Below are 17,695 nucleotides of genomic sequence, written 5' to 3' on the forward strand. Positions count from 1 at the left end.
AATAGCCCCTTAAATGCCTTTTGGGATTCTGACAAGAAAGAAAACATTGTCTTAGGAGTGACTTGCCAAGCTCTGTTAATGAAAAGCGGGCCATTTGTTTTCTTTGCTTCAGGGTGTATTCTGAGTGTGTTGGTAATTGTACCACTGCATCTGTATTTCCTGACTATTAGTTTTATGCTTGATGAAGGTTGATAATTAATGTGTTAAACACTTGGTACATCCTGTTTGGGAAGATGAGTTTTTTACAGCAGAAATATAGGGCTGTACCTCATGCCCCTGGAACTTCAAATAGACCTTCCTATAAAAAATACATAATAGTTCTCTTGTGAAATAAATTCACTATATAATTGAGTCTCTACCTCGTGTGCATGTGTGTGTGTGTGTGTGTGTGTGTGTGTGTGTGTATTTTTCAAAATCTTCCAGTGATGATTTTGACCATTTAATGGAAATGCTTTTTGGAGTAACTATTACTATTTTTGACTAGGTCTCATGTGATTATATTGATTCTACTTTGTGGAGGGGTTAGAATAAGGGGCTAGGATAAGTTTTTAGCATTCAGCACTATAGAAAAGTAAGCTTTGAAATGTAATCTTATAAAAATGTAAATCTGATCATTGTAATTGGCTCCAACTAAAACAGAAGTGTTCAAACTCCAAGTGGCTGCCAACAAAAGGCAAGTTTTCCCATGCTTCCACTTTCAAGCAACAAACACCTATTGATACATTAAAATGTTACTGAATGTTCATATTTTACATGAATTATAATTATTAATTTTATACTGATTCTAAACCTGGGAATGTCTTTCATATGGCAAGAATTATCACATCCTGGGGACAGGCTTAGAATGTTACTTGCTGGATCTGGAAAACGTTGTCCCCTTTTCTGGGGGAACAGTTTGGACTCAGAGCTTAAAGCATTTTAAAGAAACTAAATGGAATTCTGTCTCATTAGGAGAGAAGTGCCTGTCTTAAGTTGCCAGCTCTTAGATGTGGTTGTTTACTTCTTCCTTCCAGGATATCACTTAGACATTTCTCCATGCATCCAGGGCAGGCGACAGCCACAGAGGAGTCAAGTGGCTTTTCCCTGGATCATCTACAGTTCCATTTGCATCAATTGCCATTCCTTCTCTATCCAGCATTCTGACAGTGGGTGGAGTTGGGCATTTTTATAGGGATGTTAGAGTAAGGACGGGGCCCTTTACAGTAGAGGATGAGAACTGGGCCTTTTATTCTAGAGGATGAGGTCTGGGCCCTTTTCAATAGTGGACACACACACACTTCTGAAGGTTAGGGCTGCATGTCCTACTGTTTGTGTTACAGGGCTATTCAGGTTCCTGCTCATTTGTTGAAGACAAAATCTTCACGTGCACTAACTTTAAGCTCATGATCCTTCTGCTTCAGCCTCCCAAGTACTGGGAAATGGATGTGTATAGCTATACCACATTGGATTTTCCCTTGAGACGGTGTTTCACTGTGTAGCCCAAGCTGCCCTGAAATCCATTCTCCTCTCACTGCACACCTGAATGCTGGGATGCATTTCTCTTTTTGAAGCCACCGAAATGCTTGTGTTTAACAGAAATGGTCAGTGGCAAAGTATAGCCCCGTGACACGCGTCATTTCAGTGGCTTCGGAACGAACACTGCCTTTTTCCACTTTGCTCTTCACATTTTCAGATAATATGATGAAGTACACCAGAGCACAGCCCGCCAGACCAACTCCACCAATGGCCAGCTGTGCCAGCCACGAGGAGGCTGTAGTGTAATGGTGGTACAAGTAAGTGGGGGGGAAGAGGCTAGGGATGTGAAGGCTGTTGGCGCTGCTGTGGGTACTGAATTACAGTGGTCCTGGTTCTGGTATTGAGACGGGTGGGAGTGGTTGCTGAGGAGGAGGTGCTCGTGGTATTGGTGGTGAGGGTGGCAGTAGTGGTGGCTGTAATGGCAGTTGAGATGCTGTAAGTCATAGCAAAGCCCTGCAGCAACACCAGTAGTGATGATGCTGGAGATGAAGTCAGACTCTGATAGTGTCTGGGAAGATGTTCGTTGGTCCTGTAGGTCCAGCTTCCCAGTCTTCTTGCTGGGTTCAAACCACATTGTTGGTTTCGCAACCAGTCTCACAGGCAGAGCTGTCAGTGGCAAATCCTACCAGAGCTCAGCGAGGGCTAACCTAGTCCGTTCCCTCCCTGCTGTCCACTGTGTGTCTGGCAGTTTCCATTTCCAAACCTGTCCTTCAACCCCATAGGCCTTGGTCTGCTCTCAAATAATTCCCACCAGGGATGGGAAAGCCAGAAAGGCAGGCGGAAGGGTGTGCCATCTCTTTAGCCCAGCTAGCTCTAACCAATACAAATTGGATTTGCAACTTGCTCTTGACCTATGCCAAGATTTACCTCTAAGGAACCCTGAACTGTAAAACTTAACTCCAAGCATGTTCAAGAATACCTCTGGAACAGCTGTAGCTGTCTTTCCCTCCTCCTCTTGGGGCTGTGGGTCCCATCAGTCTGGAGACCAAAATACTCTTAGCTTTCAAAAGGCAAAAACATCCTCTTCTGAATTTTGTTTTTCTCAGATTCATATGTCGAGCAGCCTTCTTCCACCCACCTCCGCATTTCTCAGTTAATCATTTGAGCATTTACCGACAGGCCACATGGCTCTGTAGTTACTTGCTTTGAAAATAATGCCATAATAGTTTTTATGAAAATTGGGTAAATATCTCTGCAATGCTATTTTAGTTAACAGTCCCAACAATTACTCGTGGCGAGCATCCAGAATATCCTTTTATACTTTAAAGTTTTTCTCTCAGAGTCATTGCTTTACAGGGGTTCCTGGCCATGATTTTTCCTCTTTTTTTTCTTCCCTTTTTTTTTTATCTTCCAAGCTGTTCCATGCCAGATCATTGGAAAGAACAAATTTGGAGGCATATCCCAGGCATTGGGGAGGAGGGAGTAAATGAGCTGACCAAGGCCACCACTGAAATCTGAGCTAGGCAAGGCAGAGCTTCCCGGTCATTTGCTGTTGCTGCCTTCTGGTGATTGGCATTATTTCTCCCTGGCAGCTGGTCACTCAGGCTCTTTTCCCCACAGGGTGGGACTTCTACCCCCCCACCTTACTTGTTCCCTAACTTCTCTTTGCAGGAAAGAAAATAATACCCCCAACTGTATAGGTAGTTTATTCTGTGCCAGATGGTCTGCCATGAAATAATGTCTAGGAAAGTGTTCATATAATGTGTGTGAGTCTTAAATGTGCCTAGGTTGAGGTTGCAATTAATAGCACTGTTAGCGTCAGCATTAATGTATAGAAAATGTCTGTGTTTTAGTCAGCCCTCAAATTATCTTCAGAACACTTGGGTATGTTCAGTCTTATTCCCATGTTTCTAGTGAAACTGGAGCCCAGAGACAGCTAGTAATGTGCCCAAGGCTCTGTGCATGTGCAGTGGATCTGGGAAGAGAAAAGTGCAGGGTTTCTGCCAGCCTGCTCTGACCTGCTCCCCACAGGCGCTCCTGGCTGCAAAGCAGGGGAACAGGAGAAAACAAAAATGCCACCTTTAAGAAGTACGGCCGTAACTTCCAATTAAGAGCCATACTTTGAAGTTTTCTCTTGTAGATGAAAACAATAATCTATGTGGCAGCCCCTCAAATGCCTGGGAATGCGTGGCTTGTCTTGAAGAAAGTGGGATGGAGGCCCCTCCATGTCCTCAACACTTGTCATTCAAGGGCAAGAGGAGCAAATGCCCTTGACTTGGTTCTTCAAGACCCTTTCTTAAGGAGTGCAATTTTAAAGTGGCCAAGTGGACTGAAGCAAGTTACTTCATGTCCCTGAGTCTCCACTGCCATGCCAGGAAGCCAGGGAAGCTCATGAGGCTCTTTGAAGCCTGAGAGAGTGAGCTCGGAGTGTAGATCCTGCCACAGGATGATGTCTGAACCCACCAGGCTCCCTCTAGACCCTTCAGAGTCCTGACCAGAACAGTTTGTAGTGTTTGGTACTGTACATTCTCTAGGGTATAGCTTCTAATAGTCCCTAGAATTGTATACATGGGATTATCTCCATGTTCCGGTGGGTAAAGTGAGGCCTGAGAGTGTTGAGAACTGTGTTCTTGTCAAAGCACTACTCGATCTATTTCCCACGACCACCTCTTTCCAGCCCACGGTGATGCCTTCCCACCACCAATTTCCCACGTTACTTTAAAGTATGCGATTATATGTCTTATGAAGATCATTTTGCCCTCTAATTTTACATTGCTCTGTTGTTCTACAATTCAGTTCCCAATCATCTCTAGCACTAGATTAGTAGTATTCCTTATATGGTGTCATTTGTACATGGTGGGGGAAGTGTGTGGTGGGGAAAAAGAGGACATATGTTCTAAATGTCCACGAATTGCATGGCTGGTACACACCATGTCCTCTGCTTTTTATTTCCCATGTGTTACTAATTATATAAACACAAACATACACACACCCAACTGAATGCAGCATCTTTTGACCATGCAGGACTATTTTAAGTGCTTTTGTTTCCTTTTTCTTTTTTAATTATTTGGCACCTTCATATGTGTTCAGTATAATTAATGGAAAGTAGCATAAGAAAATAAAGTGTCTAATTAAGGACTACAGGAAATGTTATTCCCTTGTGTAAGTTGGGCTTCAATTTGGGTTATTAGAACTGGCTGCTGGCCCTTTGTCTCAGGAATTTGTTTTGTTGAGTAGTTTTGCTTTCTTTCAGATGAATGTTGCTGTTGCTTTTATTTTCCTAATACAGGAAGTAGTAATTCCCTTTATTATATTAAGCTGTTTCCTTTTTAAGACACGTTTGCAAGCTGGGTCGGCACATTTCCTTTGTCACGCCGATCTTATATATTGTACATGTGCTTCCTGAAGCCATTTGTGCATTGATGGAAACTATTAGCCTGTTGTGGCAGCCTGACCAGGGAAAGGTTACTTGGTCTGGAAACACCCTTTCATCCACATGGAACCTTCCAGTGAGGAGAGTGACACCGTGCAATGCTAATGTGCAGTGATCTCCACAGACAGTCTGAGTGAAGGACTGAGTGGGTTGAGGTTTAGAAGCAGAAGAATGCTTTGGAGTTTTCACTTCTGACCATGGATTTAAATGTGGCTTCCATCAGCCAGCAGTTCGAAATACTTCTGTCTGATGGCTGCCTCTTCACACACAGCCCCCAGAGCTCTCCTGTCCATTGTGCCAGAGCATGTGTTCATGTCATTCAGGAAATGCTGTCACTCTGGACTTCTGCAGAGGCTGAAGGGTCAAGATTTTTTTTTTTTAATCTAAATTATGGACTTCTAAATAATCTGAAAAATTCATTTCCAACATTCCTAACCACTAACTCCCCAACCATTTAACTACTCCCCATGGTCCCTGGTTGAGGCAGGAGAATATTCCTCCATCCTACAGAATGCCGGTCACTGGACAGTGACCAGAAACTAATTTTCAGATGGGATTAGGACGTGAACCCTCAAACTTTCTCTTAGAGTCTTTTTCTCTGAGTGTAGTCCATCTTCTCTAAGAAACAAGCTTTTTTGTGTGGTTCTGCTTTTTGTCTTTTTCATTTCACTTTGTGTGATCTACGAGTCCTTCTTCAGACTTGCCCATGTCAGGGTTCTAAAATTGGCCATGCTGGTGAGTGGGCAACTCTGAATATATTGTAAATCTTTGACTTACAACTTTAGAAATGTTTGAATTCTGTGGCATGCGGATTGTGTCTCAGATTAGCCGATGTGCATGTGAAAACTAATTTTCTCCATTCAAGATCCTCAAAGCAAATAAGCTGATGTGCATCCTAGTAATTTTTCTTGTGGTTTTATAAACCTTTTCATAGTATTCCCCTGAACCTTTAAATTTCTTAGCTTAAATAGATCTATTTTTTAAAGTTGGCATTGTAGACATAAAAATTTCAACCCACAAGTACATATTTAGTCCTTCCCCAAGCTACAGAAACTAAATTATCATAGGGACAATAGTAATATAGGAAGAGAAGAGCAATTGTCACAGGAATTATTAATAGTAAATTAAAGTAGCAATTGGAACTGCTACCATTCTGTTGGGAAAGCACAATAGTGTCTTAAGTGTGACTGTGGTGACAGAGAGCCAACAATTGAGTCCCTGCTAATGGCCCAACAGGGGAAGGGCTTGAAAAGAAGCAATGAGTGGTTTACATTACAATGGGATTGTCTGAAAGCTGCTCAAGTGTGGTCAGGAGGGGAGGTGGGCTGGAGACAGGAGGGGTGATAACCATGGAACTGTCAAGGGCATCTTGGGGCTTTAGACAAGGGCTGTGGCAGCTAGACGCAGCCCACTGAAGCAGACATGTCCACGGGCTGCCCAATGTTGATTGACAAAAAAGAAACACAATGAGAAGATAATTGAGCGAACCAGGAGGCCTGGACAAGTGTCATAGAATCTAAAAGTGAGTCCTGGGAGCCATCAGAACATTGGCTGAAAATACTCCTGCCTTCACTCTGATCAGAGCTGAACCATTCTATGGAGAATAAAGCTTCTCTTAGTGTGTGTGTGTGTGTGTGTGTGCGTGTGTGTGTGTGTGTGTGTGTGTGTGTGTGTTGCCTTGATTGGCAAATGTATTGACAAAGCTTTGCCCTTGACATCTGATGAACTCGCACTTTTGGTTACCCGTTTCTAACAGACAGCACACCCACACATTTTCACACTGCTTTTACTGGATGTTTTAGTGCACAAAACAAAGCCATCTAGAGCACAGTCCAGATCCATTGTGCCATTTGTTCTAATCCTGTCCCTTGTAGCGTTTTCCCCTCATAGTCCAGGCTGCAGCCAATGACCATGGATTGTGTGCAGTTGTCATGCATTAAGGAAGCAGCACAAAAGTTTGAGGGAACAAAGGAATCAAAATAGCCAATGTGGACAAGCTGAGTAAAGGAATGTTCTCCCTGTGAGGCACTGCTGGCCACATTAGAGGGTCTGCTAAGACTTGTCCCTCTTGCCGATTATATCACAGCCCCATGGCTGCTTCACACAGGGCAAACTGTTCATACCTTTGGGCCTTTGTATGGAAGCCTCTCTTCTCACCGAGTTGTGCATGGATGGTTTCTTCTTGTCACTTAACTCTCAGTTGAAATGCCATCTCCAAGAGAGGACATCCCATTCATGGAAATAGTAACCTGATCCTTTTCTGTCTCTCTGTGTAAAGGATCTGCCTGGGCACATCACTTGCTAACAATTTTTCTTTTCACCAGTATCCAAACTACCCTAAACAACATCTTACACATGGTAGACACTCAAAAACCATTAGTTGAATGAACGCACCAATTTAATGTCCAGAGGCAGGGAGTCATTAAAGATAATGGTAATGCTGCATAGACAGGCTTTCTGAAATAAAATGCCTCAGAACTTAAATCAAGGGACACAGACTCCATGAAGAGACCTGGGGTTAGCAGGATGGCTCACAGGTAAAGGCACTGGCTGCCAAGTTTGACAAGGTGAGTTTGATCCCTGGGATCCATGTGCTGGAAGGAGAGAACTGCTTCCTTGAGTTGTCCTCTGCCCCCCCCCCCCACACACACACACGTGCACCCAGGCAGGCCCCTGTCCCACATGCAAAAGAAATCAATGCATAAAAAATGATTTCAAAAACCTTGATCGTACACTAGAATCCTGGCGAGTGAATGCACACTCGGATATTTCAGGTATTTTAATTTAATATTAAATGTTCACAACATGTAAAATATTTTTTACAGTTTTCAACTCTGACCTGTTTTTATACACGAATTATGTTGGTTAAGAAGGTACACGGTATCGGGGGCGGGATGGGGGGGAAGGCATACCATAATCAGACTGTAAATGCAACTTAGCATAAAAGGGTATTCTTAAATCTGGAGTGCCCAGTGAAGTTGTGTGCAGTAGCGGTAATTGATTTGGGCTTTGAAAGGACTCGGCATTTCTGAGACTGAAGAAGAAGGAAGAACAAAGACAGGATGGGAACAATAAGCACAAGGAGACCCAAGGAGCCTACACTAACTGAATAGGAAGGTGCATGGTTTGCAGATAGGAAGAGCCAGCAGGAGCGAGTAAAGGAAGCATCACGATTTAGATGACTTAAAATCAAGCAGAGAGGCATGGAGAAAAATAAGGAACTATTATAAATTCTTGACAACAAGGGTAGTATGATGGCACGGGTATTTTAGGAAAATTACTCAGCGTGGGGGAGTGAAACGAGGCTGGCAGTAGGGGATGTAACACCAGTATCCATCTGGTGTCCGGGGCAGACTCCAACCTCAGCTATGCTTTGCCTGGACACAGCCTCAGTGCAGCATCTTCACCCAGGCCTCCAGTCAGCCATCACTAATCAATCTGAGTGCATCTTCACCCAGGCTCCAGTCAGCCATCACTAATCAATCTGCACTGGCCCCCAAAGCCTGGCTGCCTCCCTCTGCGTGAACACAGGCATGAGGGTAGAAAGGCATTGGAGGCCCAGAAGATGAGAACCTGGACTTTAGTAGTTCTGAGAATGTAAGAAGGATACAAATCTTGAGATATTCCTTCTCTGTTGGTAGGCTTGGTGTTTTAATTTGGGCCCCAAAATAGAAGTGGTTCTGTGTATGTCATTACTCACTGTTAAAGAAATGTTTGCTTTCTCTTCTCTGCTGTTATTGTGTAGTTTGTAGGGACTTGCTTCTTTAAAACAAAGACTTCCCTTAAATATTTAATAAACTTTTAAAACAGTAACTCTAGCAAATGATGTGCCAACCAAAACAAAACAAAACAAAATGACTGTTGACTGTTTTTAATATACAAAGACTTGGGGAGACACCTGTTCTGTCCCTCTGTGGGTGTTAAGCTGTCAGAATATGTTAAGATGCTATTTTGGTTTTTTCTTTTTAAAAAAATAGATTTTTTTTTGTTATTCACTAATTTTAAAAATGCTTTCTACATTGCAAAATAGCAAACAAAATTAAAAATAAGGTGCAGTTGTCTCAGCTTGGGTGGCAGCCTTTGCTATGTCAGAGTGTGGGTGTCAGGCACAACAGTGTTTGTCTTAGCCACACGCTGTCCTTGGAAAGTGAACTTCAGTGATCAAAAGGCCTTTTCCGAATAACTTATCCCAAAGGGGGAAACATAAACTCAGTGGCAAATCAACCCTCCCTTGTAAGCTGTAGTTCTTGGATCAGTCTGAGGACATTGTTGCCTTACCACAGAAAACTGTACCTGTGTCCACTTGAGCGGCACAGCCTCTGCAAACCTCTGGCCCCGGGTGTGGTTATATGCATGGATGGCAAGGGGATATTTACCTTAACGTTCTTTTCCTTTCTTTCTTCCCTTCTTTCTTTCCTTCTTCCTTCCTTTCTTTCTTCTTCTATTTCTTCCTTTCTACCTGTGGCTCATGATGAAGAGCTTACAAGACCCTATGAAAAAGCTCATTGAGAAAGAAGGGAAAAAGAGCATGCCGCGGAGGGAAAACCCGGAGGCTGTGCAGGAACCGAGGCAGTAAGTCCCAGGCCCCTTCATCTTGACATGTGCATCCGTCTCACAGGTGAAGTAGTGCAGTCCTCACAGCCAAGCCCAGAAGAGGCCACACAGGGGTCACCATGTCCTCACCACCCTCCTACCTTGTGAGGAGTTTGAAGGCTGGGAAAGACAGGTGTCCCTCCCTGTGCTGCCAGCTCCAAGCTTTCTGTTTTCTGACCCTATCCATTGTCTTCGACGTTCACAAGATCCCCTAGATGGAAATCCCCCCACCTTTTCTCTTCTAGAAGTCTATAGCTTATGAAATTGCTTAGCCATGAGTGTAATCTAAAAATGAGTGGGATTGTGGCTTTTTCCTCTCACGGCTCGGACTTTCTGCTCCCGTCTGTGAAGTCTGTGAAGCAGAGGATAGATAGCCCAGAGTACAGGAAGTGTTTCCTCTGCCTCCGTGTCTCACCTTCCACCATTTAGAAACACGGAAGTGAATTTGCAGTGCAAATGGCATGTTTCCTAATCTGACCCAGGGAGAAGGAACTCTGAACGTGTGACATCATCTACGGAGATGAACAGCCTGTCAAATGCAGTTGCTCTGGACTGGCTAACCCGGGAAAGCACAGGAACCATCATTCCCTCATCCTATTCCCTGTCTACACACCTCCAAAGTTTAGATGTCAGCTTTATGGCTAGACAGGCTGACATTTTTACTGTAGTCCTAAGAAGGTTTTGGATATGTTTTTAGTGCCATAGAAATATTTGCTTCCAACATTAGCCCCTTTTTAATTTGAAAAAAAAAAAAAACCTGGAAAATTTCTCTGGTGCAGAACACAGACAAGTTTTCATAGTTGAACAGACTGTAGGCTGTGGTGTGGTTCTGCTCTGCACAATTGCCCCCTGGCAAGGGCATCTAGTGAATGCCTGCTGCATGTTAGCCAAAGTAGGAACTCCTTTGCACACTGATTCTCTGTGTATTCACTTTACCCATGTCCACATTGTATAGAGGATGGATTGTGGCTTGGGGAGGGTACAGTACTATGGGAACCCCATTAGACGCTAGACCATAGTAAGTCCCACAGAACTCTTTATCATATAAGTGAATGCAGTCCCATTACAGCATTAAGCTTTACTCAGAGGATAACTACACATGTTGACTTTCACTAATTCAGGTATCTCAAGTCTTAGTACTTCTTCTTTGAGTGCTTACCAGTCACTGAGTCACTGGTTTTGGGGTTTTTTTTTCCTGTGTTGCTTTAGAGCCTGTCCTGGAACTAGCTCTGTAGACCAGGCTGGGCTCAAACTCACAGAGATCTGCCTGCCTCTGCCTCTGCCTCTGCCTCCCGAGTGCTGGAATTAAAGGCTTTTACCACCAATGCCTACATATCAGTCACTATTTAAAATTGACAGTGAAAAGTGAAAAATTAGAAGGAATTTTGTTCAGAAATAGCAGATAAAAGCTAGCAAGCACCAACTGAGTGTAAGGGTAGTAAAGAGTCTGCCTGTACAGTCACGGGACTAGCCTATTCTGATGAGCAGTTATGTCTCCCTCAGCCTTCTGTGTAGTTTACCCTCTCCTAAGACCAGCAATCAGGATTAAGCATTGCCTAGCCATTGCTTTCTGTAGCTTTTCATAGTGGTAACTATGTGACTGCATTGCAGTTATCCCTAACTGCCCATCAAAATGGGCAGAGTATATGTCTTATGGTCAAGCTATGCCCAGGGATGAAGATGCTTAGAATGTTACAAAAGGCAATCAGTGCCATTTCTTCCTCAGAACATAGATGCCATACAAATGACCCCCCTCTCTCTGTTTCTCCCTCTCTCTTCCTCTGTTATGTGTGGGTAAGGGTGGGTTGTTGTAAGTGAAGGAATAGATATTACACCAAAGAAACATAAATTTACAGAATTGTGTAATCCAGCTTTCTTTTTACTTTAAGATTAATTTCTTTGGAAGATGAGAACCAGCACAAAGAATCCTCTACTTGTCAGGGTAAGGTTTAATTTCCATTTAAATTGCTTCAGAGACCCTGCTATAATGCACAACCACCAACTTGTTTCTCTTTTTGGTAAATTACCTCTTGGCTGCTTTCTTTTCCTTCTTAAAAAAAAAAAAAAAAGACTATTAATTTGCTTCCTGTAGTCTAGATGTTAGTGATGTGATGTTAGCAGTACCAAGAGATTTAGTGTAGCTTGAGCCAGAAACTACCATCTTGCATGATGTCAGCACAGCACCCTCCGATTCCCAAACTGCCCTGAGTAGCCCTAGCTCCAGGTCTTAGTGCAGCTTGATAGTACATCCCCAGTGTGGTCAGTGGTAATTTGTGAGCATTCCCCATTACTGGAGGCAGGAGAGCTCAGACTTTGCCCTCCCAAATGACTCCTCGGACCACATTAAGAAGTGGTGCCAGCTCCCTCAAGGTAAACTGGAGCCTACCTCAGGAGGAGGCTCTGCACATTGGGAGGTGGCACTCTGCTGTCTCTGGCTCCTGCGCTGCTGCCATATTTGCTGGTGGCTCCTTACCAGAAAGGCACAGAGTATGGGAAATTATGGCAAAAATCAGTATGTCACAATGCTAAACCCTTCACCAGGAGTTAAAATCTTCATAGACGGAAAGGTGGTTTACATTATATAGGTCACTAAAGATGTTATGTAGATAACAAAAGTCACGGGCCCGCCCATCTTCTTTGCCTAGAGTGAGGCTAGGGAAGCCTGCCTAGGAAAGATGTACAAAGCAAGTCCTAGAACTTTCCTTTCGTTCTCTTTCACCCTGGCTCTCTTCCTTCCTACTTTTCTAACCATTTGCCACCCCCCACACACACCCCTTTACTCCTTTCTTTTCTGTTTTCAATCTGCTTTGCAGTAGAAAATAGGAAACAACAACAACAACAAAAAAGCCAGGTAGGAGTGGTGATACATGCCTCTAGAATCCTTCCATGCTTGGGAGGCAGAGGCAAGAGCATTGGAAAGGAATTAAAGGTCATCTTCATACGGTTTTTACTTCAGAGGTGTTTAATAGCACCGCTTCTACAGAACGGAGCTAAGCCAGCAAGCATTAGCCACCACACACAGCCAGACCTTCCTGGAAAGAGACTCCCAATCAACAGGGAAGCAAATGGTAGCAACTGCTCCCATTGCCAACTGTAGCAATGTTGGTGAGAGCTTCTGAGGAGAAGGGCCACATTCTGGGTGTGTGTTACCGAGGTCTCGCTTAATGGAGGTAGTCGGGGGACAAGCTAAAGCCATTTGCCATTGTAAGACTTGTCACAGGAAAAGATAGAGCCTGCGTGAAAGAATGAACCAGGTGACATCAGAACATTCCAGGGTCTGAGGAAAAGTTAGTAGTGGAAGAGGCTAGGCCTTATTTTGTCACCCTGGAAAAGCTGTCTGGATTGATCTAGGATCTCAGTGCCCCTCTATGAACATATGGCACGAACCATCAATATTGTGTGGGAATCAAGGTCACAGAGTAGAACATATTTAGTTCTTTAGAAAAGTGTAAACTCCAATTTATTATATTCATATAAAAGCTTCAAACCTATATAACTTACATAGATTTGTATAGTATGTGACTGTAGAGAAGAAAACGCCAATTTTCTCTTCCCTTATATAATTTAATTGGGTGTGATATTTGCACAGTATTTTGAGATTGTGAATCCAGTATAATGAAGTGGCATCTGTCCTTTATTCTGGAATCTTATAGACGGTCTGGCGAGCACATGAGCTAACTGAGTTTGAGGCTGTCCTGTCATGTCTGGGAGCACGCATGTATGCCCACACTTTATTGCTTATTGTGAGCCACAGTTAGTTCACAGCATAACTGAGTTCAAGGCGCAGAGGTTTCCCATGTGCCTTTGTGGCCACATGTACTACTTTTCACTGTCAACATCCGATACCAGCCTTGCCACCCAACGTCCACAGTTGGCATAATGTTCTCGTCCCGTGTTCTATATTCAGTGGGTGCTATAAATATGAAATGACCTGTTTCTTCCGTTGAAGTGTCATACAAAATATTAGGTGCTTCCAAGCCTCTGTCGCTACTTATCTCCTTACCCACCAAATATGCCCTTAGCCTCAACTGGTCTTTTTACTGTCCTGCAGTTACCCTTAGAATTAGAGAATACAGGGTCCTTTATTAAGAATTCAATATTCTGTTTTTCATTTTAGCTTAAAATTTGTTAGTGATACCAAGTAATAGTCAGTTGCTTCAGTCATTCATTTTTCCATGGGTGGAAAATAGCTCAGTATAGTAGAGTATTGTATGGTTATCTAACAAACAAAACAGAAATTCATTGGAAATTGGAAATTTAAATTTGGAATTTAAATCACAGTCTCAAATTTAAATTCACTGAGAGCCAGCAGCTGAAGTAAAAGGTAAACTGAGGACCACTGTTTTGCATGAATGTCTAGATTATTCTTTCTGACAGTGTACTTAAACTCACACACAGTATATGAAAATGCACCACTGTGGGCTGGTCATAACCAATTGCATATGTTGTATTTCAGCTGAAGATGGCAAAAGTTTCTTGTCTTCTATAGACAAAAGCTCTGTACCTGATACATGCCCAGGTAATCTAAAAAAAAAGGCTTTCCAGTTTTAATAATTTACTCAAACTCCCAAGGAAATGGAATTAACTGATAATTTTCTTTCTCTTCTCTTAAGGACCAATAGATGAACTATTAGACATGAAACCTGAAGAAGGTAGGATTACATATTCTTTGGACTTTATAATTCATTAAATTTTTAAGTTCTCTTTCTCTCTCTTTGGTTCAAGAAAATTCAATAGTTATCTTCTTAATAGCTTTACAGTCATAAACAAGAAAATTTAGGTGATAGCCATTATAATTACATTACCTATGCTCAAGCAATATATAATATGTAGGTTATTATTATTTAATTAGACAACACTTTTAAAGCTGAAAATTATAGTGAAGGTACTGTGTTGTAACAGAAAAGGTAACTTTCCAAATGAGATACATGTGGATTTTGGATTTTGATCCTCCCATCAATGACCTTGAGTAATTTGCTTCATATACAAACTGTGTGAGCCTCAGTTGTTCTTGCCTGTAAAATGGACCCAGACACAGTAGCCTTATCAGGTAATGGTCAGGAATGTAACTCAGTTATGAAAAGGCTATTTTATGGTTCCTGATGTAGGGATACTCTTGGAATGATGGCTAGTTGACAAATGAGGATTAGGGATGTTCTTTAGATGGTATACTATGCTATATGTTCATTGAAACTTAATAAACCAAGTCCACCAGATTTAGACATTTTATGTTGACTACCAAATAGCCACCTAAGAGAGAGTCCAGGACCCTGAATGTAGACCATACTTATGGTACTGAGTGACCTAAGAAAACTGAGTAGTTTTAGCATAATCCTAGCCTTTGCTTTTCATCCAAACAAAGATTTCCTTTTAATGATTTACTAAGAGTCCAAAATGCCCCCGAGACTCTGAGCCAAACATCAGACCATCTCTTGACCTGAAGGTTGGCATTCTGCCGTGATTATACAGGTTTCTTACAGCATAGAAACTGACCCGAGCCACCCTGTGAACCTCAGTTAACCAGGGTATGATTCAACTCAGACTGTATGTCGTTGTTGTGACAGATGCTTGAGAGGAACAGTTTAAAGGAAGAAATGTTTATCTTGGTTCATAGTTCCAGTCCATGGTCTGCGGGCTTTTTAACTCTGTGGTGAGGCAGAAACATCATGGAGGAAGGGCAGGGTGGAAAAAGGCTGCACACTTCATAGAGACCCAAAAGCATAGTAACAGGAAGGAACCAGCACCAAGACAGGCCCCCAGCCAGCCACTTCCTACAACTCAGTCCTTCCATGGTTCCTCCACCTCCTAATTGTCTACTTAAAGTTTGAATCGGTCAGTGAGTCAACTTGATTAAGTCAAAGCCCACATGGTCTAGTTTTCTCTGAAACACAGATATCCCCAGAGGTGTACTAATCATTTCCTAAGTAGCTCTCAGTCTAGTCAAGTGAAAACTCAACATCAAGCCGGGTGGTGGTGGCGCATGTCTTTAATCCCAGCACTCGGGAGGCAGAGGCAGACGGATCTCCATGAGTTTGAGGCCAACCTGGACTACAGAACAGAGTTCCAAAACAGGCTCCAAAGCTACACAGAGAAACCCTGTCTCCAAAAAAAAAAAAAAACCAAAACAAAAACCCCAACAGCAAGGTGTGGACTGAATCCACAGAGTATCAGAGTATTAGAGAAGAACACTCTTGTAATAATGAATTTCCCAGGGTTTGGGAATACAGACCCAAAGGTGGAAGTCTCCTTGCCTTATTAATGTCTTACTGAAGGCATCATGCTATACAGTATTTCATCAAAATCATTTGAGATTAGTAAACCAGAAACCTGTAGCACAAATAATAAAAGCCCAGAGACAGATATTGGGGTTCAAACAGAAGATCAGAAAAGCAAAAGCAGCCAAGCCACTAGAGAGTTCTTACCTCTACCAAGGCACAGACCAAAACAGGGTGGGCCTGTCCTCAGTGTGACTACAGACTGCAGTATTCTCCACCAAACTGCAGACCACACAGCACTCGCGCCTGACATTACTCTGTAGTGCTGTGCCGTCCCAAGTGCTGGGATCAAAGGTGTGAGCTCTGTTTCTCTTTTAGGCTGATTCAATCTTGTGAAGCCCAGGGTGGCCTTGAACTCACATAGATCTGTCTGCCTCTGTCTCCCAAGTGCTGGAATTAAAGGTGTGGCCACCACTGCCTGTCCTCTATGGCTAACGAGTGGCTTAGTGTGCATGTGACTAACTAATGGCTTATCTCTTAACTAGATGTGTGGCTAACTAGTGGCTTATCTCTGTACTCTGATCTTCAGGCCAGCTTTATTTGTTCGACTACAAAATATTGCATGTAGAAACCATACCAAGTCATGAAATGAATGAGGAAAGCGTTAGTGTGGGTTGCCATACATAGCTCCCATTTTTCTAAGGATTTTCCCCCTCGGGTTTAAGAATAAAACATTTTAGTGCAATAAAAAAATATCCTTTGCAAATTAATTTGGAGTACTGAGATATTTTAATCTTACCAAAATGAGATGAGGATAGCATAACCAGCCCTAAGTATATACCGCCTAGTTTCAACAGCGCTTAACGTTTAATAAGTGTTTTCATAATCATATGCATGCTCCACCTTATTTTGATGGATTGATATTCCTCCCAACCCCAGCATCTGGTTTTTTCTTTGTTTACAACTCTCTTTAATTCTATTATTTTAGTAGCATTGACTCTTAAATAGGTAACATATTTGCACTAGTATATAATATAATATGATATTATATTTTAAAATCTCACCCCATTTCTGTACATGGGCACACACTACATTTTGACGACAGAGTGCCTCTCCTCTGCCCCAGCCTCTGAAATCTGTGATCAAACACAGAAAATGGGAATCCATGTGTTTGCTTCCTCTTCCTTTACAAGGGGTAAAAATAGATGTCATAGAAAGTTGCTTTTTTTGTGTGTGTGTTTATTATTTATTTTGATAGACTGCTACAACCTTAACCCCAAAGCTAGCTTTGTTTCACAGAATTGAATGCCACTACCTATTATGTCCGCCGGCTTTCACAGGCTCCCTCGTATGCCAGGGCCCATTGGATGAAGATTGACATCTACTTATTGAAAGCAAGTTTCATGCCTCCGTTGCTTCTAGGTCTAAAGATGAAGCTGGGTGTGCTCTTCCCTAATACAAGTACTGGTTCTCTGTCAGAAAGAGGGAATTGTAGATCTTCCCAATCAAATGCAGTATCACATAAGCCACCCTGTCCCTTTATCACTGCTATCCCACAGAACCCTTCCGTGGGCCTGAGTGATGCTCTCCACTCTCGGCCTCCATGTTCTCATCCCACTGGGTGGTATCAGCTCTAAAACCACAAGTATAAAGAGGCTCTCAACATACAGAAAACTTGTGGTGACTAAAGAAGAAAATGCCTGCTGCTCTGTTTACTTCAAAATGCATGCCATTTCAAACCTGCCTCCTAAATTCTGACTTAAAATGCTGACTATAATATGCAAAACATTAGGCGTGAGGAAATAAAAAGCACTTAATCCAAGGACTGGGATTTATAAGACTGGGAAGCTCCACCCCAAGCTCTGTGTTCTTCTGCTAAATGATAAAGTAATAGAAAAACCAATGCTTGCCCACACAGTATAAAAATATTTCAGTAAGAAACGAGTGACATTCTGAGATTCTTGAAAGTCACCATATACCACACGTGACATGTGGCCTT

At 42.6% G+C, this 17,695-nt stretch overlaps 1 protein-coding gene across 1 annotated transcript in view; it reads left to right on the forward strand.

Moving 5' to 3' along the window:
- Ica1 (islet cell autoantigen 1) overlaps nt 1–17,695 on the forward strand; it is a 131,600-nt gene that overhangs the window by 94,450 nt on the left and 19,455 nt on the right. The window contains exons 9-12 of the mRNA XM_051177120.1: nt 9,366–9,460; nt 11,371–11,423; nt 13,938–14,000; nt 14,095–14,133. Of these exons, the coding sequence (XP_051033077.1) occupies nt 9,366–9,460; nt 11,371–11,423; nt 13,938–14,000; nt 14,095–14,133 (250 nt within the window). The remainder of the gene's footprint in view (nt 1–9,365; nt 9,461–11,370; nt 11,424–13,937; nt 14,001–14,094; nt 14,134–17,695) is intronic.

The sequence above is a fragment of the Phodopus roborovskii genome, unplaced genomic scaffold, assembly GCF_943737965.1.
Source record: "Phodopus roborovskii unplaced genomic scaffold, PHOROB, whole genome shotgun sequence".
Lineage (NCBI taxonomy): Eukaryota > Metazoa > Chordata > Mammalia > Rodentia > Cricetidae > Phodopus > Phodopus roborovskii.